The sequence below is a fragment of the Pongo pygmaeus genome, chromosome 5 (genome assembly GCF_028885625.2).
Source record: "Pongo pygmaeus isolate AG05252 chromosome 5, NHGRI_mPonPyg2-v2.0_pri, whole genome shotgun sequence".
NCBI classification, from domain to species: Eukaryota; Metazoa; Chordata; class Mammalia; order Primates; family Hominidae; genus Pongo; species Pongo pygmaeus.
This window is the reverse complement of record NC_072378.2, coordinates 56,100,767-56,128,086: the sequence shown is the minus strand read 5'-3', so window position 1 is coordinate 56,128,086 and position 27,320 is coordinate 56,100,767. Positions and strand designations below refer to the sequence as shown.

Here is a 27,320-nt window from a genome sequence, read left to right as displayed (position 1 = left end):
GCTCAAAGTATTATCAAATAAGTGCCTGAATTCCCCCACATAGCTTTTGAGGACAGCTGTGGTGAGAGGAAGTGCTTCTAAAATTGTGTCCCTGTTCACATTCTGCCTTGAACTTGAGTAAGTGACTTAACCTCTCTGAACCTTGGAAATCCCAGCAGTGTTGCCTGCAGTATCAGAGTGTTGGAGATTATAAGGCACGTGAATGGTCCCTGAGTGTGAATGCCCACAGCCCAGAGCACCTGACTCCTGACCAGTGCTCAGTACTGTTATTTAAGGGAATGCCTGACTAGTAGACATACTGACGGACGGATCTTGGGCTCTACACAAGTTAACTGCCTTTTCTGATAACTAGCCTTTATTCTGAAGATTAAAGTATGTGTATAGTTACAATATTGAGTTGAGCTCAAGTTGAATAATTGAAGATATTTTGCCTTTCAAATACTAAAGACTATGTTATATATTTTACTTTAATATTCATCTAGTTATATACATTCAATTTTTTAAAGTGGTTTAAATAAATCACGTACTTGTAAAAGATCAGTGTGCCTGAATCCAAGACAGATAGGAAATTTATCTTCCAAAGTTGTATCAGTCACTTACTACATAACACATTAAATGTTTGCCAAAGGCAAATATTGAGGATATTCTACTTTTCCAATTTGATTTTAGATTTCAGGGAGCTTGTCTGAGCAGACCATTTTAAAATTTCTCTTTTGAAATTTTATGTTACTCTCTTATTTTAGAAAAAAAAATCTTATGAAGTCAGACTTGTCTAACTTAACATCTGAGATTTTGACAATAATTTTAGTACAACAGCTTACATACATATTGGTTGAAATAATTGCTACTTTTAAGGACAATGTGTGTGGATCTAAACTGGTGTTCTATTAATTCTCTACATCTTATTTTTTTTCCTCAAATGTAGGTCATGGGAATAGTCCTCTAGTTGATGTTTAGATTGCTGCTTGATCACTTATTTCTTTTTTTAGGATTTTAAAGCTTTTTTTACAGTTTCCCTCCTACTGTTTTGTTTGGCAAAGACTTTCTAACTCAAAAAGCTAAAAGAAAAGTTCCACAGTAGCAGGGTGCCATATACAACAGGATCCCACACCTATAACCTGAATGGCTAGAGATGATAAAATACCTGTCATTAAAAAATACATGTTCTTTACAACTTATCTGGAAAAAGCTTTCCTTAGAGTGACATGAAATATAAGAACATTTGAAATGAGTCCAGATAGCCCCTCACTCAGCTGGAATGAACAATAGCAGCAGAAAGAAAACATGTTTATAAAAATAGGTAAAGTTTATTGCAACATTGGAATGTGGCCGTTAGTAGTAAGCTATTTAAATTGTAAATACAATAATCTTTTAAAAAGTGAACTAGAGTTTTACATTCATCTTTAGTTTAGCCATTTGATTGTAAATATTTTTATTCACAAGTGATTAAAATGAATATCACTTATTTAAAAATAAAAATACATTAAATATACATAACATTGTACATTTATGTATGCCATAGGCAAAGGCTTAGTTTAAAAATATTTGCTCCCTCATTAGCTATTTTTTAACTGTTGGAATAGATGGGTCACAAGTCCCAACACCAGGGAATAAAAATAGATATTTTTAATAAAAGTAGAAAGAAATGTATGTAAAAGACTAATAATTATTTTCAATTCACTCTAAAACTTAAAAATATGGACTAAACACAATGTTAGCAAGAAGGAAAGAGTAAATTACCCCTACTCTCCTTGTGGTATGTGATACAAGTAGCTCTTTATTGGCACTGAAGACACATTTACTGGATTGAAGTTTAAAATTCAGATTTACGTTGATGAGATGCAGGAGGCTATACCTTCTGCTACCGAGTCCAGTCCCGATGTCTCCTCCTAGCTCTTTTCTTTTTGAGGAAGGTAGGTGTGGAAAAAGAGTCAAAGAAGGAGGTAATTTTGACGAGGTGTATGTGAGGGTGCACGAAGGGGCTGAAAGAGAGAGTGAGAAAGAAAGGAGGCAGAGAGCCCCCAAATTGCTTGCTTATAAGGCACAGTTCATTCATAAAAACTTTACATTTGGGAAATTTTCCAGAGTAAGACTCATCCATTATTATCCAGATGAGTTGGCCTCTGTCACCTTCCCAAAGAGGTTCCTGGTGAAATTTACCAAGATCACAATTCTTATTCCCTGGTGCTATAGGAGTCCTTTACCCAGATAGGTAGAGGAGAGGAGAATGTAGGCTGAAAGAGGGAGGGAAACTTAAACCAAATTATCTCCAAATGAGCCAGACTGAAAATACTCAATTCTGTGCATAGAACACTATTTTCTCCTGCACACTAAGATGCCAGCATGGAGGTCAAAACCATATTATGACCCAACTCTCACTTAATTGATGATCTACTCAGCAACTGTGGGTCTTCCACATATTTTTATGACAGAAGTAGGTCTATTTAATTATACAGTTATCCTAGGGAATCAGCTGATTAAAATCACTGAGAATATTTATTGGTGAAGTCTTCATATTCTTGTCTTTTCTCCTGAATTCGTAGAGCAGGTATGCACACTAGTGTTGCTTCCTCGTAAGAGTTGTCATGGTTCATTTTCTGTTTCTAAATATATGAGGCTAGTTTTGTTTTTCAACTTATATAAACACGTTGAATTTCTTATATAACAAATAATTGCTGTTTGTCCAATATTTGGTCTCAGAGAAGGAATGAAGACACTTAGTTCTTTAGTAAATGATCTCAAATGGTCATTGAAAGTTAAATGTAGGTAAAATTGTGCTCTGAGAGCTAGATCCACATAGATAAAATATGTTAGCTCTTCAAGAAAATTGAGAACAAGCATACACTATTTCCCACCTCATTTTTTTCCCAGTACTTAAATGGCATGAACCATAAACTCTACATTGCTTCCATCGGTCTAACATGTCTTCACTGACTATGCAGCTTGTGGGAAATATTTCATGTGTTTGTGCAAATGTATATATTCAAATATATGTAATTGCTACATATCCTTGAGTGTTAGTAAATTTGTGTTGGTTCTTCGATTACCCGCACACCAAATAATCTTAAAATTTGATGGCTTAAAACAATAACAACATTTGTTTTTGCTTATGGTATTTGTGTATCAAGAATTCAGTAATGTCTCAATTGAGCATCTCTAGCTAGAGGTTTCTTAGGTACTAACAATGAGACAGACAGTGGTCAGAGCTGGAACAGCAAGGGCAGGGGGCTTGGGCAGCTGCAGGCTTGCTGTCCACCTCTCTCTTCCTGTGTTCTCAAAGACTTTCCACGTGATCTCCTGCAGGGGCTAGTTTGGACTTTATCACAGCATAGCAGCTTTAATCTAACATAAATGGCTCAGAATTCCAAAGATAAGTGTCTTAAGGGGTAGGCAAATGTGGTATAGCTTTTATAACCAAGCCTTGTAAATTTTATAGCATTAATTTTTCATAAGCTATTAGTTGAGGCAGTTACAAAGCCCACCGAGTTTCAGAAGGAGGGGACAAATACTACCTTTATATTGGGTCACAGCATTCTGGAAGAGCAAGGGGGAGGGGAAATACCGCTGAGGCCTTTTTATAATCTGCCACTTTTATGTTTTTAAAACTGGCCCAATAACTAACCTAATTATATGCTTTTTCTTACTAATAGTTAAATAATAAGTACGGTTGATAGATAAAAAACTCCCAAATTAAAAAGAATATCTATTTTAGTACTGTCATGGCTACCAATACTTACCTCACTCCTATCCACTCCCTTTATAAAATTAATTTCTTTTGCTTTAAATGAGACTAAGAGGTGTTGAAAATAGTGAGCACACACTGCCACACAAACCACTGTCTTTACTGTAGAATGAAATTATGTCCGTGTATTTCTGAAGTTGTTTTTTATGTCCGGACCTGTTCATCAAAGTCCTAACTCTGTACTGACACCTTTTCAGAGTCTGTTGTAACTTCTATGACATGTCTGGAATACACACATCATTCAGTTCTATATGTTAAATTATTTATGAATACCTATTTGCTTTTGAAATAATACACACTAGGAGGATCTCTTTTCAGAGCAAAATTATCAATGTACTCTAGAAATGAAAAGTAGCAATTAGATTTTTGTTGCTCTTTTGTTAGCACAAACACCCTGAATTATTTTAAGTTGCTGTGTTAAATGTTTCTCTAAATTTGCAAACTTATCTCTTATTGAATGAAAATAATATAATAATAGTACATATTTTGGATACTAAAATAATATCATAATAAATATTCTGAATACTATCCTAGACACTCTATAATGTGGCAGTATACTTGATTTATATCCTATACAGGTGTTATGTAATAGTGGTATTATTTACTATATCTTTACAAATAGCGATGATATAAATTCCTGAATTCCTCTGGTTAAGAGTGGGGGCTACTAATCAATTCCTGTATTTTTAAGTAGGGATTAAGTCAAAATGCAATACTTTAAAGCTGTTCCACTGTACAATTAAATCATTGCTACTGTTACCACATAGGAGAAACAATTGCCCAAAGCATATTTATAAATGTTTAAAACACTCTTTGTCTCGCTCAAAAAAGAATATGGAAATGTTAACATTGTTTTTGTTGGGATGGTGGAAACTATTATTATTATTATTATTATTATTATTATTATTTTTGAGACAGAGTCTTGCTCTGTCTCCCAGGCTAGAGTGGAGTGGTGTGATCTCAGCTCACTGCAACTTCTACCTCCTGGGTTCAAGCGATTCTCCTGCTTCAGCCTCTCAAGTAGCTGGGATTACAGGTGCCCGCCACCACACCTGGCTAATTTTTGTATTTTTAGTACAGACGAGGTTTCACCATTTTGGCCAGTCTGGTCTCGAACTCCTGACCTTGTGATCCACCCGCCTCAGGCTCCCAAAATGTTGGGATTACAGGCTTGAGCCACTGCACCCAGCCACTATTATTTTTTCTCTTTGAACTTTTTTTAAGTTTAATATGCAATAAAATGGGGGAAAATATTTGTTGCTAACATCATTTGGTATTACTCAGCATTCAACAACAACTTTTACTGTACCTGGGATGTAGTTCCACTACTGTATCCTAAGAAAAAGCAAAACTTATAATGAAAGCAATAATGTCAGCAATTTTATTGTTTAATATGCTTATATTTTCAAGCAGAACATATAATTCAAGCTTTTTGGCCTTTTAACCCCCACTAGTCTAAAAAGTATTATATTCGAAGATTATTATGCTCAGCATGTACTACTTTTCAATAGGATGATAATTAATTTGTTCAATTACACTTTGACTAACAACACTTTGACTAACAAGTTGGGTTTTCTTTGTTCTTAGATTTATAAAAATAACCAAAACATAATATTAAAATAAAATATTCTACTTCAGAGGTCCCCAGCCTTTTTGGCACAAAGGACTGGTTTTGTGGAAGACAATTTTTCCACAAACTGGGGGTGGGGGGTAGTTTCCGGATGATTTAAGTGCATTACATTTACTGTATCTTTTTCCTATTATTAACACATTGTAATATATAATGAAATAATTATACAACTCACTATAATGTAGAATCAGTAGGAGCCCTAAGCTTGTTTTCCTGCAACTAGACAGTCCCATATGGGGGTGATAAAGACAGCGACAGATCGTCAGTCATTAGATTCTCATGAGGAGTGAACAACCTAGATCCCTTGCATGCACTCCTATGAAAAGCTAATGCAGCTGCTGATCTGACAGGAGGTGGATCTCAGGAGGTAATGCAAGTGGTGGGGAGTGGCTGTAAATACAGATGAAACTTCACTTGCTCTCCTGCTGCTCACCTTCTGCTGTGTGGCCTCATTCCTAACCAGCCACAGACCAGTACTGGTGCTTTCCCTTATCTTTTATTCAGTTGTATTGAGTTCATCATGTTTGTCAATTTTGTAAGTAAGTTTTTCCATGAGAAAGAGAAAAAAACCTTTCAAAGCCATTTTGGTCACATTAAAATTCCACTTTTGTATCTGACTAAAAGTATCTTAAAATTTGGTCTTGTAGACCTGTATGCATGCATTGACATTTGAAAGGTCTGTATGTAGTTGTTTAAAACCCAAATAGAGGTCCAGTATGGCTCAGAAAGACTTGATTCTGACTCTTTAGAGGTCTTTTTTGCATTACTGTGATTAGTCTGTTGATAAACATTGTTGATATTATTTTAGTGCAAACTCATTTCATTGATATGACTCCTAAGCCACTTAAGTGCAATCCACTTTGGGAAATGCAGAGTATGCCCTAGGGACTAGACTAGAGGGAATGAAAGTATTTAGTAATACTTATTTCCAGTGTGCCATAGTTACGACTTGCTCACTTGGAAATTCACATCCATTACTCAAAACCTGGTTTAAACTTTAAAGCATTAAGATATTAAGCGTGGTCCGGATAGCCCAGTTTTGAGTATGTTCTAGCAGTACTCATTTTTAAAAATACATTATCCTTGTATCCTTAAGCACTTAAAATGAAACATATCATAGCAGTTATTTTTAAATAATTAAGATAATGAGTTTTAAAGACATGTTTTGGCTGATGTTCATAAAGAATTATGTTATTTGAATATTTTTTAAAAATAAAAATAAAGTGATTTTTTGAATTTTTAGGTACACATGGATTGATCTAATATTATCTGATTAAAATGCTGGAAAGTTCTCTAGAAGTAATATGTAGTAAACATAGAGACTTAGAAAGATAAACATGAATGCCAAAGGTAATATTGTATCCCAAATATCACATTAGACAATGGATTTTACATGTCGAAACCTACACATTAGTGAAATGTGTATATGCTAATGTTTCACTTGTTTTACATTTGATAAAAGAAAAAGAGTATACATTTTTTATTTAGAGTATGCCTGCAAATCAAAAACATATTTCATAAAATATTTGATTTCATTTTGCTTTTAAAAATTTTATCCAAACTTATTTATCTTGAACATTTGACATATCAATTCAGCACTGATTGGAATTATAATTTTTAGAATAGTAGAATATTTTGTAACGTCTATGGATATTAGGTATTTTCATTGTTAATATAAAAGATATATTTTGAAGAATGCTATTTATTTTATAAATGTCTTGGACAAATTTAAATTTGTCATTGCAAAAACTTACAGGTTATAATTAAGAACTTTGAAATATCAACTTGTTGAAGCAAATTCATGCTAATAACCTTATAGCACTAATACTACTTACTTCAGACCTTCTTATACTGCTATAATGTGCAATCTATTTATAAATTTAACACTATTATTAGTCAAGATGGATGCATCTTATACTGAATTCTGCTTATAATACGTAGTAAGAAATATATTTCTGAGTAGCCCAAATATAGTCATCCGCGCCCACCCTCCACCTGCCACCAGATCCTCCAGGTTTCAGGTTTCCTGAGGTTTTTATCCCTTTTTCTGTCTGTTTAACCCATGCTTTCTGGTAGAGCAATACAAAATCTGAGACCTGACTCTTACTCATGTATGATATGATTTGGCAAAGTATTTTCATCTCTCTATGCCTTGGATTGTTTCCATTTATTCACTCACCTATTTATTGCTTTTGTTTTGTCTCTATTCAAAACTGTATTGAGTTCTCTGTTGGACCCAAATGTTGAATAATAAGTAGTTGCTATAGATAACCATAATATATACCTAATAAGGTAAGTGTAAAGTTAAAATAGATAATTGGAAAAAATTAATAAAAAAATCAAACTCATACAAATGGCGTTTTAAAATCAAGTGAATATCTGTAAATGAGTTAAAATAGAACTTAGTAACGAGGGTATGTTAAGCAGTTTGTCATCGAGCACTCTGGCCAGTTTTTTTAAAGTTCTGTCTTATATCAAAACAGAGATCTCCGGATCTATATGATGGCCAAACCACAAATTTTCAGTGATGGCATTGCTTGTTGTGGTAATGAGACCCTTTTTTTCCACAGCCAGTGTCTTATTACTTATTTCTAGTGTCTTATTACCAGTGAGTTAGTTTCCTTCCAACAACCCAGGCCTACCCTCCACTCTGGGCAAGTTGGCTTACAGAAATAAGTGTAAGTATAGGAAGGAAACTTCGTTTACAGTCTGTATACAGTAACTACAATTAGATACAGTATTTCAAAAATCACTTCTGCTTTCATGCATGGGAAATAACAACTTTGACAGTGTTATTATCAAACATAAAGACATGCTATATGAGAGGCAGCGCAGTTGAGTGGAAAGAAAATTATACTGGGAGTTTTGAGACTTCTTGCCCTACTTCAGAATGATGTTGGGAACATGATTGTTTTGACATGGGAAGACCGGGAAGGTGGTCACAAAAGTCATTAACCTGAACAAAGAATAACTAATGCATATTTATTATGTTTATCTTAGGAAACTAGGAAATGCTATTGAATAAAATGACTTTTATTTCTTTATCTGGAATATTGGTCTCCCAGTTTATAACTCACAGATCCATTTGGGTAGCCTGGGTCTATTTTATTAATTTAAAAAATGAATACTTGTAGACATTAGTGGATCATGACTAAAATATCTTGCCTGCATTTACAATAGAAGAGTTTGGGTCATATGCTTCTTATTTTGGTCACTCTTGAGACGTGTAGGCATTTCACCCAATAGAGGGCAGCACAGAGGTCCTTAGTACACAAAGGTAGTGCTGAATAAGGAAGTACAGGAAATTATACACAAGACCAAATTAGTTTCAAGGCTTCTGGACTTAAGAAGTTTTGTGAATATGGTGTCAGTCTATTTTAGCTTTGGCAGCCAAGACAGGGTATTGGGTAGAAAAAAAAAAAAAACTGGATGTTCAATTTTCCAGAGATTTCCTGTGTTTATTATTGTAAGACTGTGATTTATTAAAACTGTCTTACTTCTTCAAGCAGACCAAGATTTCCTCTGTGCTACTGAGGCTAAGATATATGGGATTTGTGCAAGGAGTCTGTGAATGAGACAGGGTTACTGTACCCAGGCTACAGTGCTATTCATAGCTGGCTAGAGCATTTTTACCCAGGGTTGTCAGGAAGAGCTCTAGTCTCATTTTTCTCATTACTGAATTTACGAATGTATCGCCTTTAAGAGGAGTTACTGCTCAAATTGAGTTTTGAGTTATAGGGTCTGAAACCACATTATTTACATTTTTATAGTAATCGATGGCATGTGTTGAAGAAATTGCATGCTCTATGTCTCTTTCCTGTTGTATGCCTGCATACAGAAAGTAATACCATCAGTTATGTCTAATCCAGCTACTGGAGATTGTAGACAAATAGCTTCTGACATTATCTGCTCATTTTGAAGAGATAATGAATATTGTCCTGGGTTATTGATAGAGTTGGTGGTGGGGCAAAGAAAGCAAAGAATCCTTCAAAAATATATTTTTAAAATTATTTAGCAATCTATTTAGTGAAAAGGAAAAATGAGGGCTTATAGGTCCATGAGTTTAAATCTTTTCCTAGCAAAATTTAGGATAGTTGATTAAACAGAGAATTTATGAACATGAGATGTACTTCATAACATGAAATCTTATGAATGTACCAATAATAAGACATACCAAACTGACTTCACTTGTTTGCTAATAGTATTTCTGGAGTATTTAAAAAATATCCTTGACTATCTTGTTGATGTTTTTCTGAGCAAGATATGAAATTTTACCAAAACTGGTATTTTTCCAAACTTTAGTTTTTATCAGTAAAACTTTTATTTTTTATCATGGGTAAAACTTTATGTAGAACTTCAATATATGATATAGACAAGAAAGTCACCATAAAAGATTTGTTGAGGTCCCTTCTAGGCTGTAGGAGAGGTCTTATCAATGTCATCATCTGTTATAAGTTTTAACGAAATTTTCAATAGTTAGATATTTTTGTGTTCTTTTTCTTAAGGAGGCCCCCTCCTAAATTGCAGTCGCTTTAGGTTCAAGACCACAAAATGGGGATTCGTCTCTGAATAAAAATACAATTAGTTTTCCTTTATCGAAGTAGGGTCAGAAGGCCTAGAATGTGCTAATTTGGCCCCCTTCAAGCCAACCTTATTGATTCCCAACCTTGTTGATTTCTAACATCTCCTGAGAAGTTTTGTTAATTATAGATTCCTGGATCTTACAGGAGAACAGAATTAGAATCTGTACCAATATGTCCAAGAAATCTGTATTTTTAAAAAGTACCTCAAATAATGCTGATGATGGATTCAGTTTGAGAGATACTGGGTTAGATGATAAAATATGCCACAAAACTGTTCAGCCTGAAGGTGAGTTCTCTCTAGGAGCTCTGCCTTTGATATTCTGATGAACACTATCTTTAGCAGTGACTAAGATGAAGATATAGAAGATATAAGATATAGATGATATAGAAGGTAGAAGATATGGAAGACATGTTTATCAAGGAGGTATTAGAGAATATGCTTTGCAGTCAGATAGACTTGGGTCCCTGCCCGGCTTTTGCACTCACTAACTGGGTGACCTTTATTTCTAATATCACTATCTAGTTCTGTTGATGTTAGACTTCAACAAGGTTGGGAATCAACAAGGTTGGGAATCAGCAAGGTTGGCTTGAGGGAGGCCAAACCAGCGAACTCTAGGCCCTCTGCTCCTACTTCAATAAGGAAAGCCTAATTTTATTTTTATTCAGAGGTGAATCCCCATTTTATGGGCCTGAAGTGATTGCAATTTAGAAAGGAGTCTCTTATCAGGTTGTTAAAAATGTGTAAAAAGATACCACATAAAGAATTAAATACCCATAGCTTTAACATGTAACTCAGCATAAAGTAAATGTGCTTTTACCATTATTACCGTCATTATTAACAATAAAATACTAGAAGAATTAGTGGGAAAAAATCACAATTCAAAGTGGATTGAAATCAAAGTGAATTCGAATTAGAATAAAGGGCTAAAACCAAGGGAGATAAATGTCAATTCAATTCAACAATCATTTATTAAATCGTATTTCATGCAAAGTGTTTAAAGAGCTAATGATTTAATAATGGAAAGTGATACATGAATCAAAAATTATATAAAATTTGATAAGAGCAATGATAGATATATACAAAGCAAATTAGGAAGTATAGAGACATCTAACTCAAGTTGGTTATTGAGAATGTCATGTAAGAGGAATTTTTGAGTTGAATATTGGAAAAATGAAATCAATTAACTAGATAAAAAAGGGAAAAATGATTTTTAGGCAGAAGGAATAATGCAAAGGATCAGAGACCTGAAATAGCAGGCATAATGCTGCAGACATTTTGCTATCATCAAAGGCAAGCTGGGAGCACTTCAATAAGAGTGAGGTGAGCTGTTAAGAAAAAATAGGGGTCTGGAGTCCTCAGGACCTTCAAAGGCTTAGCTGCAAATTATTCTGGAATCTCAGTAGTAAGGAGACGATAACGAAGTTCCAGCTGGGGGTAAGGATAACCTTAATATAAGGTTGTATATTGGTCATGGATGTCAGATCCAAGGTGACATCCATTTCTTAGAGTCCAATAAGTTGCGATTAGTGTGACTTGACCACAGTACTCTGGACCATAATAATGCTCATTGTAAAGCACAGCAAAAAAAAAAAAAATCTGTTTTGTAGGGTCTATGTGGGTTACACAGGAATCTACTCCAAAACTTCTACTCCTCACCCCAGGGAGGAGTTGCAGACTTTTCTAAACCATGCATATAAAGCAGTGGAGGAAATTACTGAATGTGCAGATTTCCAGTTTACAGTCTCAGAGATTTTTGGTTCATTGAGGCCAGTATGGAATATAGAAATAAGCATTTTAAAAGTCGTCCCAGATCATTCTGACCTAGGCAGTCCTCAGGCCAGTATTTGGAAGCACAGCTCTAAGCACACTTGACCCTTCAGTAAATGACACATACTGAGTCGGTTCCACTTGGTGTAAGTGGGTTTTCTAAGAGAGTTCCAGCTTTGAGTCTCAGTAACTCTGGCTTACCTAACAAGATAAAGGGCCTTAATTATTTCAGTTAGATATAATTAAAATAAAATTTGGAGCCCCCTGCTATCCTTTCATATATGAAGGCATGCTCAAAATGTCAAAATAATTGTCATTCCAATCTTCACTCATGCTTCATTTAGAATATTTGAAGGGACCTAATTTCATATCCTACTATAGGATATTAAAAATCCCCGTTTTCAAATATCTTATACCCTACCTCTGTTTTAGAGCCTAAACATTTAGAGGATCTCTAAGTGATCCTTTTTTTCATTATGCCTCTAAGGCCCTCTAGAGTTCTTTTTTAGTTTTCTGATTCCATATCACAGTGGGTGTCGCATGGACCAGCAGAGACCAAGTCTGTGGATTGAAGTAAGGGAAAGATTTATGCTAACAGTGGCAGAGCTGTCTTTGAAGTTGCTGGGGTTGAGGTCGTGGAAGTTGCTGGGGTTAGGAGGAGCCTTTAAATACTATTCCTCAATTCTTACTCTGTTTGATCATTTTTTGTACTTCTATAACAGATAATATTAATTACTATAATAGTAATAGTAATTAATAATTACTAATATTAATTACTATTAGTGGTTATTAATTAGTAATTATTAGTAATTATTAAAATGATTAGTAATTACTAAATTAGTAATTAGTAATTACTAATTACTAATTTATTTACTAAGTAATTAGTAATTACTAAAATAATTAGTAATTATTAATATTAATTAATTAATAGTAATAGTAATTACTATTAATTACACTACTCAAAAACCCATGCTGTTATAGTTTATTCCTCTTTTCCTTTTCTTGGTTATTTTACTTCCTATTCAGTGCCTCTGGAAGTGCTGTAAAGCTTAGCCTTGTTGTATCTGTCAAGGTCCCTCATCACAAACACTGGAACCAGGTAATATGAAATTTTCCAAGGGACAATCATTAGATATGCCTCAGGTTCTTTTGTCTTCAAGGATCGTGTTTCTGGCAAAATGCAAAGTTTGAGCTAGTCTCTGGGATCATTCAGTTTTGAGAGTAATTTACCACTATCTATGCCCTATTACTTCAAGTGAAGCAACTGCTTGTGCTCTTGCTAATTGATATGTCTGGATGGTTTAGGGCCACCTGTCTCTGGGTGAGATCTGCAAATCACTAGGAGATATATGGCCAACCACTTGTAGGGAACTTTAGATACTGAATACATCAATTTGGAGGATCCTCTTTTTTTTCTTTTTTTTTTTTTTAAAAAGACTATAAATGCCAAATACAACATTATATAGGAAAATAAATATTAATTTTAAATGAGAAAAAAGAACTTATGAAATTATAAAATTTTAAAAGTTAGCATATATTACAAATACCTCAAAATTAAGAAAAATAAAATGTTAATTTTAAAGATTTAAGTGAGTGTCTGAGGTTATTTCATAATACTCTTTTTCTCTTATTTTTTGACTATACATTCTTTGTTTGCCTCTTTCTAAGGTCAACACTATGATGTTTTCTATGGAGAATATAGACAGATAATTCAGTCTTTTCTCTAGCACTGTCAATGAAACTTTTTATTTATAGGTTAGAAGAATCTTTCAGTTTAATAATTCATTATTAGTAATGTGTTAAGATGTAATCTAATACTTTGTTATATGTAAATGTATACACAGATACATTCTTTATTTTAGAAGAACTACTACAGTTTCGCACAATTCACATGGAGGAATTTTAATATATTCTATTTTTGTAATTTTTATGCAATTAAAAATAGAAACATATGCACAGTATAATTGTTATATAGAATATATTTTTGATAGATGAAAATTTCCATTTGATTTCACATGGATGAAAACAGATTCACTTCCTTACAACAGTATGTATATAATGTTTGGAAGAATTTTGCACAAACTAGCCTCTGGTTGTATACATTTTGAATTTTGTTTCTCCTTAACTATTTACATACTTCTGGTGCCAGTTAGTGTAGGACATTAACATGGTGAATATGCACTCTTGCTCAACTCTACAGTGAGTTTTAATATGAGGTAAAATTGTGTACTATATCTTATATGATATACTGGGTTTTATATTTTTTCAGTGTATGAGAATATTTACACCAGCTTTCTGAAAGAGTGCAGCAATTGTGAGCTCTCCCAAGTGGCAGAGTCTGGCCTGAATTTATACATAAAAAAAAAATAATATAGCAACCTAAGGAATTAAATGGTATTCCAATCGCCATGTGTTACTTGAAGACCATTGCAGGAGAACCGCTCTATATATCACTGTAATACTTTGTATAATTCCCCTTTTTTCTTCTCATCTCACACTATTTCACTGCTATAGAGCAGTCAAAGCAATTTGCCAGTAAAGCTTACCTTTCAAATCCCAGGCTGTCCTTCCCCAACATCATGACTGTTTAGATTATTTAGATTTTCTGGCTATGCCTTCCTTGTTTTCCTAGGACTTCTCAGCTAGCTTCTTACCTAGTATACTATTACAAAGCATAAAATCTCTCTTGTTAGAGGGCAAGGTAGGGAAACAATTTGAGCCCTGTAGCAGGCAGGTGGAGTGGAGACAGAGACAATGGCTGAGGCTCACTCACTGATGATGCTTGACTCAGTCATATCAACTTGACCAGGTCAGGGAAAAGGGTACAAAATATACAGTCCTATATTTAGGTTACAAGATCTAGTTGTAAGAGAAGTGGTCAAGTTATATAATTTTGTAGATATCATTGTAAAGATACCACTGTAAAAGTATCTTTGTATTTTTTTCTCACATGAATTTCAGATCCTCCTCTGAACTCTTCTGTCACTTAACAACAGTGCTAACTTAAACTTTTAATATTTCCACCCCATCACACAGTTAAATTTTCTCATCTTCAGCAGAGCTACAAAAACACACTGAATAATTTCTATGGTAATACAGAACCACCCAAAACATTCTCCTCTTCTGTAGTTTGCAAACTTGTAGTGGACTAATCTCTCATTAAGTTAAAATAGTAAACGCAGAAGTGACATGTATCATAAATGGGTATGAGAGAATTACATATAAAAAGTGTATTACAAATGCAGCTCCGGAAGTTAGAGACCTGTACATGGAGTAGCTTTGTAATTGCATTTGTTCAGGGCCGGTGCAGTGGGGAGTTAATGATTGATTAAAATCTAAATGAATAGGAGTCAATTCTTGTCAAAAATTGAATAGGAACTCTTAGTTCCTTATGTACTTCCATCTAAAGTAAATATTTATTTCACTTTATTGAACATCCCACATTGCATGTTATCAGTTGGAACTGAGTAAACTTTACTCAGTGAAAGTTCTATTTTCTCTAACTGTCATTTTGAAGAGAAGTAAAGGGTGATAGGTATTTTCACTTTTAATTTTGTGGGACTTGAAAATGAAAGAATTGTATACTTGGAAAAATGTTAAAATTTAATTCCTATAAAAAATTTCACCCTATAATTTTTTGGAGTATTTTAATAAACAGTGTCCTTTAAGTTTAGGGTTATTAAACATTTTTCTTTTACAATACACTAAAAAGTAATAATTTATCATACAAATATATGAGTATATATAAATAATATATCAATAATATACCAATCTCAGCCTTTATAATATTGAAGAACATCAGGCCTTTCCCTGGATTAGGCTTTGGCTTAGGGGAATGTTGTGGCTGGTTTGATCTTCTGCCTAGACCACTCAAACTTTCTCCGTTTCAGCAATAAGGCTGTTTCACTTATTATCTGTGTGTAAACCGGAGTAGCAGTTTTAATTCCCTTCTGACTTTTTCTTTGCATTTAAAACTTTTCTAACTGTTTGGCATAAGAGGCCTGGTTTTTCACCTATTGGGGCTTTCAACATTCCTTTCTCACTAAACTTAATCATTTTAGCTTTTGATTTAAAGTGAGAGATATGTGAGTCTTCCTTTCACTTGAACATTACAGGCCATTTTAAGGTTGTTAATAGGCTTAATTTCGATATTGTTGTGTCTCAGGGAATGGGGAGGCCTAAGGAGAGGGAGAGAGGTGGGGAATGCCCAGTCGATAGATCAGTTGAACACACACAACATTTACTTATTAAATTTACCATCTTATATGGGTGTGGTTCATGGTGCCACAAAATAATGACAATAGTAAAATCAAAGATCAGTGATCACAGATAACCATAACAGATATAATAATAATGAAAAAGTTTTAAATATTGTGAGAATTACCAAAATGTGACACAGAGTTACAACGTGAGCACATTCTGTTGGAAAAATGATGCCAATAGATCTTGATCAACTCAAAGCTCCCACAAGCCTTCAATTTGTAAAAAACACAGTACCTGTGAAATACAATAAAGAAAGCTGAATAAAGCTAGGTCTGCTGTAGCCTATTTACAGAAAAACAGTTGAAACTTCCAATATGATTCTCTTTCAGAAGTTTTCGAGAAACTCTTTCATTGTTTATCACTGCATTCTCATATGCATTATCTTGAAATTCCACTAATCTCAGGGAATTTGGGTGAGCTGAGGACACTAACAACACTTAAACTGTATTTTAGCCATTGCCATTGTCTGGAGAACATATTGAAAGCCTAAATATTTAGAACACATTATAGTATTCAGATAATTACAACATGGTAGGATGTCTAAATGTGTATAGTATGAACTATCCCAGTTTAATTACATCATGATAGTTAGTAGCAAATAAAATCTCTAAGCTTGTTAGGCTATAATCTTCATGATGCTTTGCATATCTTGAAAACTCTTGCAAAGTGTTACACAAATATTGTGAGGATTTGGATCTATATCAAAATGTGCATGCTTAAAACAATTCTTAACCATGGTAGGCCTATTTTTTTTGGCTAGAGATATACAGATATTGCCATTTCCAGACTGTTGTGCTGGTGATGGCGAAACTTGTTACTAACCAAATCATGAGGATTTTTTATCATTTTAATTTTTAAAAGTCACTGCAACATTTGAAACAAGTTTATTAAATAAAACCAGATGTGGAAAGGCTTTTTTAAAATGTCAAAACAGTAATGTAAATGAATTGTTAGTTTCATTGTTTAAATTATAAACTTTAGACATTAAAACAACATTAAGATTGAAGTATAACATAAACTCCCCAAGAGAAAAAAAAATTAAAGCAAGGACTTTGTACCTTGAATTGGAACCTGCCCTTTTTTATTCATTGGAATAAAATGATATTCTATCAGGATTTCCTAAAACTCTTTACTTACTTGCCTTTACTGACTAAATTAAGACAGAATACTATTATTTTCTTTAATGGCCTCATTATATTGTGAGCATTTTTAAAAATGTAAAAGTAGTGATTTTTTTGGATTCTACTTTCTGTATTTATCATAATTTTATTAAGATACCTTCAGTGATTATCAATTTTTAGTTTTCATGATCTGGGAACTTCATTATCATCTCTGTTCATTTTCCTTTTTTTCTTCCATTTATTTGTTTATTTATTATTATACTTTAAGATCTGGGGTACATGTGCAGAATGTGCAGTTTGTTACACAGGTATACATGTGCCATGGTGGTTTGCTGCACCCATCAACCCGTCATCTACATTAGGTATTTCTCCTGATGCTATCCCTCCCCCTGCCCCCCACCTCCTGACAGGCCCCAGTGTGTGATGTTCCCCTCCCTGTATCCATGTGTTCTCATTGTTCAACTCCCACTTATGAGTGAGAACATGCAGTGTTTGGTTTTCTTGATCGATTGATTGAAACATCTATTTAAAAAAATTATTGTTTGCTTCATTATATAAGCTTCTTCCCACTGTCTCAAGAATTTTGTTAAATTATGTGAAGAATGAATTATAGGCCAAGATTATTTATATTTATTGTAGATTAAAATTTGTTTATTTGCCCATTATTCTATTTTATGATATACTACCAATCTCTATCCAAATCTGTATTTGGTTAGGAACATGATCTTTATTAACTTTTGTTATCATGAGAATACATATGTCTCTAATAAATACTTATGCATACTATGTTTACTTAGGCTTAAGCATTAATAATATTGATTAACATTATTCTTTAGTGTTGTTTTACATTTTATTACAATATCCTAAAACTTTGCTTTTCTTTCTGCTAATTATCGGAAATAAGTTTGCTTATTTTCTTTTTGTAATTTGTGGGTGCATGCACATTTGTGTGTGCATGTTAGAAAAGCAGAGACAGAGACAGAGAGAACTCACACTCTAGCATCAAGCACAAAAGCTAAATTCATGGATATGCAATCAAGAACTGTGTTTAAATATGTACAAACTATTTACAAAGGAAGGCTGTAAAATGGTGAGAATTACAATTTTGAGTAAAGTGCTCCTCTGTGTTATTAGCCACTGTGTCCTCTTCATTTTTCTTTAGTTCTATTCCCAGTACCATTTTTTTTTTCTGCCACAGAACTTGTCACAAGCTGGATTCTCACAATTACCTGAGAGTTGGCCTCTCCTATCTAGACTATCCTTTGCACCTCCCCTAAATTAATTGTTCTATAATACTACGTTTAGTCCAGTCTTCTGCTTTCTCAACGCCCATTCTCCATGGCTTTCTAGTGCTTTCAGCATAAATCAGAATCTTTATACTAACGTGAACCTAACTCAAAGACACATCACAGTGTGTGATTTCCTCTTCATTTATAAGCTTATCCCCAATTGTTCACTAATAATCTTTTCTAGCCAAATAATATGTTACCACTTATGCAACCGTCCATCTTTCTTTTCCAACCCTGTTGGTTTTTCAGTGTTGCAGCTTTTATAGCTGTAAAATGAATTACCTGAGAACTTAGTGGCGTAAGTAAACAATTACTATGCTCACTAATTCTGTGGGCCAGGATTTGAACAGGACATGGGGGACAGGTTGTCTCTGGTCTTCAGTGTCTAGGGCCCCAGCTGGATGACTCAAATGCTGGAGGCAAAAGTCATCTGGAGGCTACTTCAATCACAAATTTCGGGGGTGACACTGACTATTGGCTGGTGGCCTCAGTTCCTCTTCACATGGGTTCTCCATGAGGGTCTCCTTATGTGGCCTCTTTGCGTAGGCTAATTTGGGCTTTCTTACAGGATGTTGGCTGATTTCCCCACAGTGGCTTTCCCCAAAAGAGAAAGCCATATGGAAGCTGTATCCTTTTTTATAACCTGGCTTCAGAAGTCATATAGTATGATTTCCACTACATTCTAATAGTTGGAGGAATCACAACCTATCCAGCTTCAAGGAAAAGAGTAAATAAAGTTTACCTCTTTGTGAAAAGTGGTGAGATCCTGGAAGAACATACAGGACCAGAAATATTGGTGTGGCCATTTTTTGTTGGAACAATGCCACAGTCAAGGACTGCAGCTTGTATCGCATGTGCTCTTTCAAACTCTCCCAGACTTTTGTAGGCCATACCAACCTTTATTCATTCTGAACTCTTATAATCTGAGATCTCATTTACAACCAGTATATTTCTTTGAATTGTTAACATTCCATGTGTATCTGTTTTGTCTCCCCAACTATACTACTAACTACTTCAGCACAATAACCTCATTTTCCCCCAGGAAAGTAAGGTCTGTATTTTTATTTTCCACAGGACCTAGCATAGAGCTTTGGACATAGTAGGGGCTCAATAAACAGCTAGATTAAAGTCAGATAGATTTAGAATGAAATGAGAGATATCACTTTTATGCATTGTAAATGAATGAGGTAGCTACTGTTTGGAAAAGACGGGAATTGGTGAGGCAGGGGATAGTGGATACAATAGTATAGAAATAAGTGAGAAAGGATCACCTGGTAAACACAAATAAATGTGTTTATGAATGAAACACGAAAGCTTAAATGTAATAAGGCATGATGGCAGTCAAAGGAAGGTACTTCTTTGCATCTTAGGTATTTAATTTCAAATTTATATGTATTTAAAAACTCATTTAAGTAATCCAGATTATGCTACTTGAAAGCATTAAATTTAACTCTGCTGGCATTTGAGAGTTGACAAGATGAATGTATCAATAAGAGTAAATTTTCTAACATGTATTTTTATATTTAATATTATAATATTTTTCAAATATATTTAACTATATTTTAAAAAGCATTTTTTTGTTTGGGTTTATTTGCTTTTAATTTTTTAAATTCAAAAATAATGCATTCTGATGATAGCAAGCCAAGTTATATAAAGAAAACCCAATAGCCCTTTGTCTGCATTTCTATATTGAGGATTCCAATTTTGGTTTGGTATGTTTTCACAGCTTTTTGCATGTTCATTTTGTATACTTTCCACTGCTTATATATTATTGTTCATATTTATTGTTCATGCCACAATTTATTATTTTTAAATATGTAAGGCTCATGGTTATGTCAATGGTAATTTCTGTGTGTGATTATGGGATCTGATTAATACTTATTGTTTTAAGAAGCTAATTCTTAGACTTTGTGGCAAACTGGTAAATTTGATATTTTAATTCAAAGTTGAGTTTTTTAGAGATACAGAAAACAAAGTGTTGAACAGGGTAGGTTACATTTTTCAGGTGAGAACTCTACTGTATTAATTTGTTCACATATGAAAACGTGGTAATACTATGATGGTGCTACATAAAGCTTTATAACTATTACTAACTAAAACACCAATGCTCACCAAATAACATTCTGGGATCTCAGCCTTGTTAAACTGTTCTAAAGAATATGTGTAATTTACATTTTACTAAACATTGTAAAATTTCATACACTGAAAATTATTTGGACATAAAATTTTCATGTGTATGGTAAATGAACAGCATATTGCCTTTCCAACTCTCCCCAATCTCAGGAGTATTTCAGCCTTGGACCATGAAACGAAAGGAAGGGAATAAAGATTGGTTAAGTGAAAATAGTAAAGTTCCGAATTCCTATCTGTAATAACTCATTTTACCAGATCCCATTCTGTAAAACAGTTAAACTCATCTCTACTTATTATACATCTATGAGACTGAGAACTACTTTCCTTTACATTAACTGGCATAATTTTTTTTATTTCAGATATTAATTTAAAGACTCTAACTGTCCATGTAACTATAACCTTCCTGAAACTAAAATGATTCTTGGTAACATATTCGAAGTTACACATTTACATATAACTATTATGTATTTAAGATGGCTGATCACACTGAAGTAATGAAAGGCATTCATCAATATCCAGGAGTTCGCTATCCTGTCCTTACTCCTAATCTTCAGGGTTTTCACCGTGCTGTAAGTGTGCTACTAATATTTCTAAAATTGATATGCTTCTTATTGTTTTAAAGATATTTACAAAGTTAAAATTGTGTCATATGTAAGTCACCTGTAATATAAATACTATGCTAATGTACTAACATGAAGACATAGAGCTCCAGGTCCTCACAGCATTGTTGGGGACTAAAGTGGTCTATATACCTGGCTCTTCCAGCTTCACCATTCAAAAATCAAAACACAAAAGTAAAATTCTGCATTTTTTGGTGAAATTTCTTAGAAGTATATTTTGTGCTTCTTCTTAAATAAGTAATATAGAATACTATTTAAGCATTTTTCAATGCAATTTTTATAGTTATTAATATTGTTGAATTTGGTAATTATTTTTGTCAACCTTTGTTGATCAGCTTTTTGTGTCTGTTATTTTCTCCCTCTGGGTTAAAAGCTAATTGTCATTTTATCTGGCTCTAGTTACTTTCCCTATTTATCTTCTGGTTTGTTTCTTTTGATCCTCTGTGATTTAGAAATTTATATAATTTAAATAAAGTTTTAATAATTATACATATGAGATGATCCTCTTCAATTTTAAGGTGTTATCCATATATGGGCTTATTGCATAGGTTTTGCAGCAGTTATTTCTGGTGTTAATGAATATTAATGAAAAATATTCATTATGTGAAACTGTATTATGTAAAGTTGAGATTGTGGGGTATTAATCGTACAGTGTATTTTGTTAGAACCATCTATTTTTCTCTTGGATTTGATTTGATAAAATTTTTATTGCGTTGTTTAAAAAGTCATTTAAAAAATTATAAATATTGGTGTCATCTAGTAATCCTAACAAAGTAAAGAATGTATCTTACCTTGAAGAAGATACTGAAAGGACACTCTCATGTTAACTCAGAGGGGCAAGCACTGGAGTGGAACTAATCTTGACTTCGGAGTCAAGCAATTCTGTGCTCAAAACGTGACTCCAGAACTTTTACTCCCTGTGTGATATCATGCTAAGGATTTACCTTTTTTGCACTACAGCTGTTTCATCTGTAAAATTGGCATAACAACACTTAGTTTACACAGTTGTTTGTAGATGACAAAAAGCACATCCATAGTACTAAAAACAGTACAGACAAATAGTAGATGTTCACTAATAGATTTATTTTAGAAATTGAAAATTTATTTTGGATAGAGGCATAGAAGCCAATATTTGTTAAATGTTTGAGGAAAGATGAAAAGATAGCTTTTAAGTTTTTCTCCCCCCATGTTTTTTTTTTGTTTTGTTTTGTTTTTGAGATGGAGCTTCGCTCTGTCGCCAGGCTGGAGTGCAGTGGCGTGATCTCGATTCACTGCAACCTCCGCCTCCCAGGTTCAAGCGAGTCTCCTGCCTCAGCCTCCCAAGTAGCTGGGACTACAGATGTGCGCCACCACACCCAGCTAATTTTTGCATTTTTAGTAGAGATGGGGTTTCACCATGTTGGCCAGGATGGTCTTGATCTCTGGACCTTGTGATCTGCCTACCTTGGCCTCCCAAAGTGCTGGGATTACAGGCATGAGCCACTGCACCTGACCTCCCACCATGTGTTAATGGGGGATTAGCAAGAGGGGAGAACGTAGGCAAAGTGCTAGAAATACATTAACAGAAGGTCTTAAACATCCGGCTGAAAGACTGAGAGGCTTGATATTTGAAAACAAGTCACTGGAGAGCCTGGAGGAAGGAATAAATTTGACAAAAAGTGCAAAAAGGAAATTGATTAGATTAATATTTTGGATTTAAAGACTGGCAAAAAGATCAAAGCATTAGGTACACAAGAGTATGGCTGTAGAAGTCAGGATACAAAAAAATAAAAACTAGGTTAGGAGATCAAAGAAAAACTGGAGGCAAAATCTAAATGATGAATTGGAAAAATATTTTTCTGTTGGATTGTAGGAAGAGAAGAAAAACAAAGCAGTTAGTATCTTCCATTTTAATAATTGATTTGGAAATATTTTTTCATGGAGGATAAGGGTTTTATTGGGGTGCTAGTATTTTCCATAATTAGGGTTACAGTATTTCTGAAGATAATACATAATTTATAAAAGGCATAATTAAATAGGACATCCTCATTGTGTTTTTGTGCCTCACAGACTTATGAATATTGCAGTCTGCGGATTATTCTGTTATTACAAAATATTTTTACATTTCGAAAGAGTATATGTGGCAAGATGAGAGGAATCCAATTTTAAATTCTAAGGCAAATATTAAAGAATACATGTATGCCTTCATAGAGTAGTTAATATTTCTTCTACCACTATCATTCACACTTCTGAAGTTATTAGCTTTGGCTTTAAATTATATATTTTTCAGGTTGCTGCTGGAGCTACTGAGATATCAGTTTTTGGAGCTGCATCTGAATCCTTTAGCAAGAAGAATATTAACTGTTCCATTGAAGAAAGTATGGGAAAGTTTGAGGAGGTTGTTAAGTCTGCAAGACACATGAATATTCCAGCACGAGGGTACTTATGAAATCCCACAAATTCTGTTTTGTTAATGTTTATTGTTAAAGCTCACTCAAAAATTATCTAGAGATTCTAATATCATTTATAAAAATATACATAGAATATCATATTTCTATTTTGTTTAATCAGGGTAATCACTATATAGTTACATCTCATTAACATCACTGATTATTAGTGAGTATCTAGCTTGTGGAATGTGTAATGCAATTGAAATCAGAGGAACTAGCATGCAAATCTGGCATTATTAACTATTTTATTAACACTCTATCACCCAAATGCGGCCCTCTTATCTCAGCCTACATGTGCTGTTAAGTTGGTATAAACTCACAACAGCTTTTGGAAAAGAATCATCTAATGTGGTTTTCAATTTTTTTTTTTTAAAACATGACTTTTTTTTCGAGGAGTATTTTATGTAGAACTTCAATAGAATACAGCAGATATAAAATTGAGCTTCTCTGGGAAATCATTTTACCCATTCTTTCTCCCCCTCAATGGCTGACTTTTCTACTTCCTCTGGGTGATCCCAAAGCACCTCCATAATATCTTGCAGAACACTGTTTAAAAATACTTGATAAATTGCTTATGGAAGATAAATATAAACTTTCAGTTCTCTACTATTTTCTATTACATGTGATTTCTATAAATTCAGGGGTATCAGAGATATCAATCCTTTTCTCCTCGCCCTGCCTTTTTCTTGTAGAAACTTATCAGCTGTTCATTCTAAGAGATGTTGATTACAGGACATGGAAAATAAAAACTGACCCAAGATCCACAAACCTAATTTTCTCTCTCAGGAGTTTAGAAATGGAATACCAAACATGGTTACATGTATTGAAAGATTATGTGATGTTGTCACTGAGTTCACTATTTTGGGGTTCCTAGGATGGAGCCACATGCAAATCAGTGACAGGACAGAGCAGTAGAAAGCAGAAATGGAAAAAGGAGGCTCCTAGCGGTGATGAGAGATATAGGGGGAGGGAGGAGAGAGGGAAAAATCTGCCTTGGTGCTTGTCTGCTTCCAGGACCAATAGTTGCCTCAAGTATTATAACCAGGCCTATGTGCTGTGAAACCTATAATGCATTTTTGTGTGTGTTTTTTACTTAAGGAAGAATTTGTTTCTAAGACATTAGCTATTTTTTCTATGAATTTTATAAATATGGAGATATGATGAATGCACATCTTAATAAGTTAAAGTGCGCAGCGATTGGTAATAGAAGGTTGAAAGCTGGGGATGGATTTGGGTGCAGGCTGTACTTCCCTTAGTTGAGGTGAGCAAAGTTCATCGTAGCGGGAAAGATTCAACAGTTAATGAGAAAGACAAGTGAGTCAATTTTGACTGAGAATATTAGTGAAATGATTGGAATTTCCATCAAGGTGTTTTGGGGGAACAATTAGAGTTAGACTATACCTAGTAAAATATTTTGTTGGTTTGTTTTCTATTTATATTTTTCCTGTCCTCCATAGTAAGTCTACATGAGTTTCTAAAATTTGAAATGACTTTTGTAATTAAGATAGATACATATCATGTAAGGACTATATGAGAAAAATTTAAAATCCAAGACAATGTATTTCCAAAGACATAAAATAAAGGATATTTGTTTTTCAGGCAAAAGTTACGAAACCACAATCAAAAAGGAGAGACATACTATTGGTTTCTCAATTCGAATATAAATAAGTTGTCTCAATTTTCTTTAAAATAAAGAGAAAGATGAAGATCCTATTCTATTTCAATATGTGTTTAAAGTGTGGAGTATAAGCTTTAGAAAAAAGTAATTTTCATTGGAAAGTTAAAAAGCATGTGACTATAAGAAGTAAAGTGCTTATGTAGCTTGCTCTTCAAATAGGAAGGGTTTTTTTAGTGTTGAAAGATGGATGCAAATATAAGTTGTAGGAAGCAACCTTTTATTATCTTAGCTTTCTCTTGTAAAATAGAATAGTTAATATAACTGGGCAAATAAAAATCTTAAACCCTCTTAATACTCATTGTTTGACAAATAATATTGCCTCATCAGAAAAATGAAAACTTCTAATCGTGCTGTGGCTTAAGTTTTCCAGGCTTTGATGAACAAGAAGTGACCCACAGTAAAGCAAAATGAGTAGAGTACAGTGGAGACTTTACTGTAGAATTATAGACAAATGTATGTTTTCCAGTGTGGATTTTGTTCCTTTGGAGTATAACTCCTGAATTTTCTGAAACACTCTCATTTTCAGAAATATGCCTTTCAGTATTAGAGTTCAGTAGCTATTGGTGTAGTTGAAAATATCTTATTTCTCCCAACAATTTATACAAAGTTTAAATAAGATTTTATTTTTACTGGCAATCTGATTGTAGGTATTCACCATTGTAAGTCATAAGCCATTAGTACCTATTTAAGGAAAGGAGCCATGCTCAACTAGTTGAAACTGCAGTAGATGCTTCAGCATGTCTTGCATGGCAACAGCTGCATCAACATATACTTGATAATCATCCAGAAAATTTATGTCATCAGTTGTCAGCTTTAAAGGCCATAAAGCAGTACACGTTTTATAAAAGCACACTAAAACTATTAAAATTTTTATAAAATAGTAAATGTTCATATAGTCCAAATAGTAGCTTTTATTACAGTTATGAAGGCTATTGTTAAATTCTCCCCACGCACACACTGAAACACACACACAACACATGCATGTGTACACATTTATAACACACGCTCAGAACTGTACACAACATCTGGGACACATTGTGAAAAGATATCACGCCAAATCAGTGACATAAAATGCAGAGTCAGCTAACTACTGGTGCATATACATTATATGCGAATGCAAAATGAAATATCTGCAGTTTGGATTTTATTTTTTAATGTGCAGTTCATGTGACTTTTTTTAAATCTAGATAATTTTTCTATTAACTGTCTAAATTGTAAAAGGTTAAGAGGGCAAAGAAAAATAAAAGCCTGTGACAAATGTGATTATTTTCCTTTTATCAATGGTATTTATTGAAATAAATATCTATTGGCTTGCCAGGATCCTTTTAAAATTGAAATTCTTCAAGATATGAAGTAGTGCTTTAATATATAAGACATTCAGAATTTATTATTTTTTGTCTAAAGTGATTATCAGCTTCTCTATATTGAAATGACATTAATCACATGCTCACTCTTTGTGAGAGTATTAATTTAAAAAGGAAATTCTTAGTAAGTTGCCATTATTAATTTCATGGTTAAAATGATTATAAATAGAAATTATAAAATTACAAGGTCAGCAGGTTTGTATATTAAAGCATAAACCATAAAAGTTTCTTTACATGATTACATCTTATACTTCTCCTATAAAATGGCCTAGAATCATTTGATTCGTGATTAACCTTCTGAAAGTTTATACTGAAAGTTCAAAGAAGAGTATATTTAACATTTTTCCTAGGAGCCACACAAAATTATTGATTCATTGTTTTAAAAATTATAAAACTTTAAAATATTTATATGTGAATTGTAACTGGTTGAATTTTTTTCAACTAATATAGACAAACAGATTACTTTTAGATACAGAAAAACAAAGACAATTGTCAGGTGTGATAATGTCATACTTTAGTCATAATTTTTTAAATAAAATGTGCTTAGTATTTAGGAGGAGGTAAGGAGTCAGATTTTCCTAGAACTGTAATGAATCTAGGGTGTTCATTTTGTCCATCTCTTCATCTACTATTTTTCTCACTATTGACTTTCTTCTTATGCAAAAGCAGGGAAAACTTAATTTGGTCTTAAATGCTTCCA

General features: G+C 33.5%; 1 protein-coding gene across 4 annotated transcripts in view; it reads left to right on the top strand.

The window, feature by feature from the left end:
• Positions 1-27,320, top strand: part of HMGCLL1 (3-hydroxy-3-methylglutaryl-CoA lyase like 1) — a 154,843-nt gene that overhangs the window by 40,896 nt on the left and 86,627 nt on the right. For 3 of the 4 annotated variants that reach the window (XM_054493020.2, XM_054493022.2, XM_054493023.2), the window contains 2 exons: positions 21,003-21,098; positions 23,419-23,567. In XM_054493020.2, coding sequence (XP_054348995.1) covers positions 21,003-21,098; positions 23,419-23,567 — 245 coding nt within the window. The remainder of the gene's footprint in view (positions 1-21,002; positions 21,099-23,418; positions 23,568-27,320) is intronic. The other variant, XM_054493021.2, reaches the window with a different exon arrangement.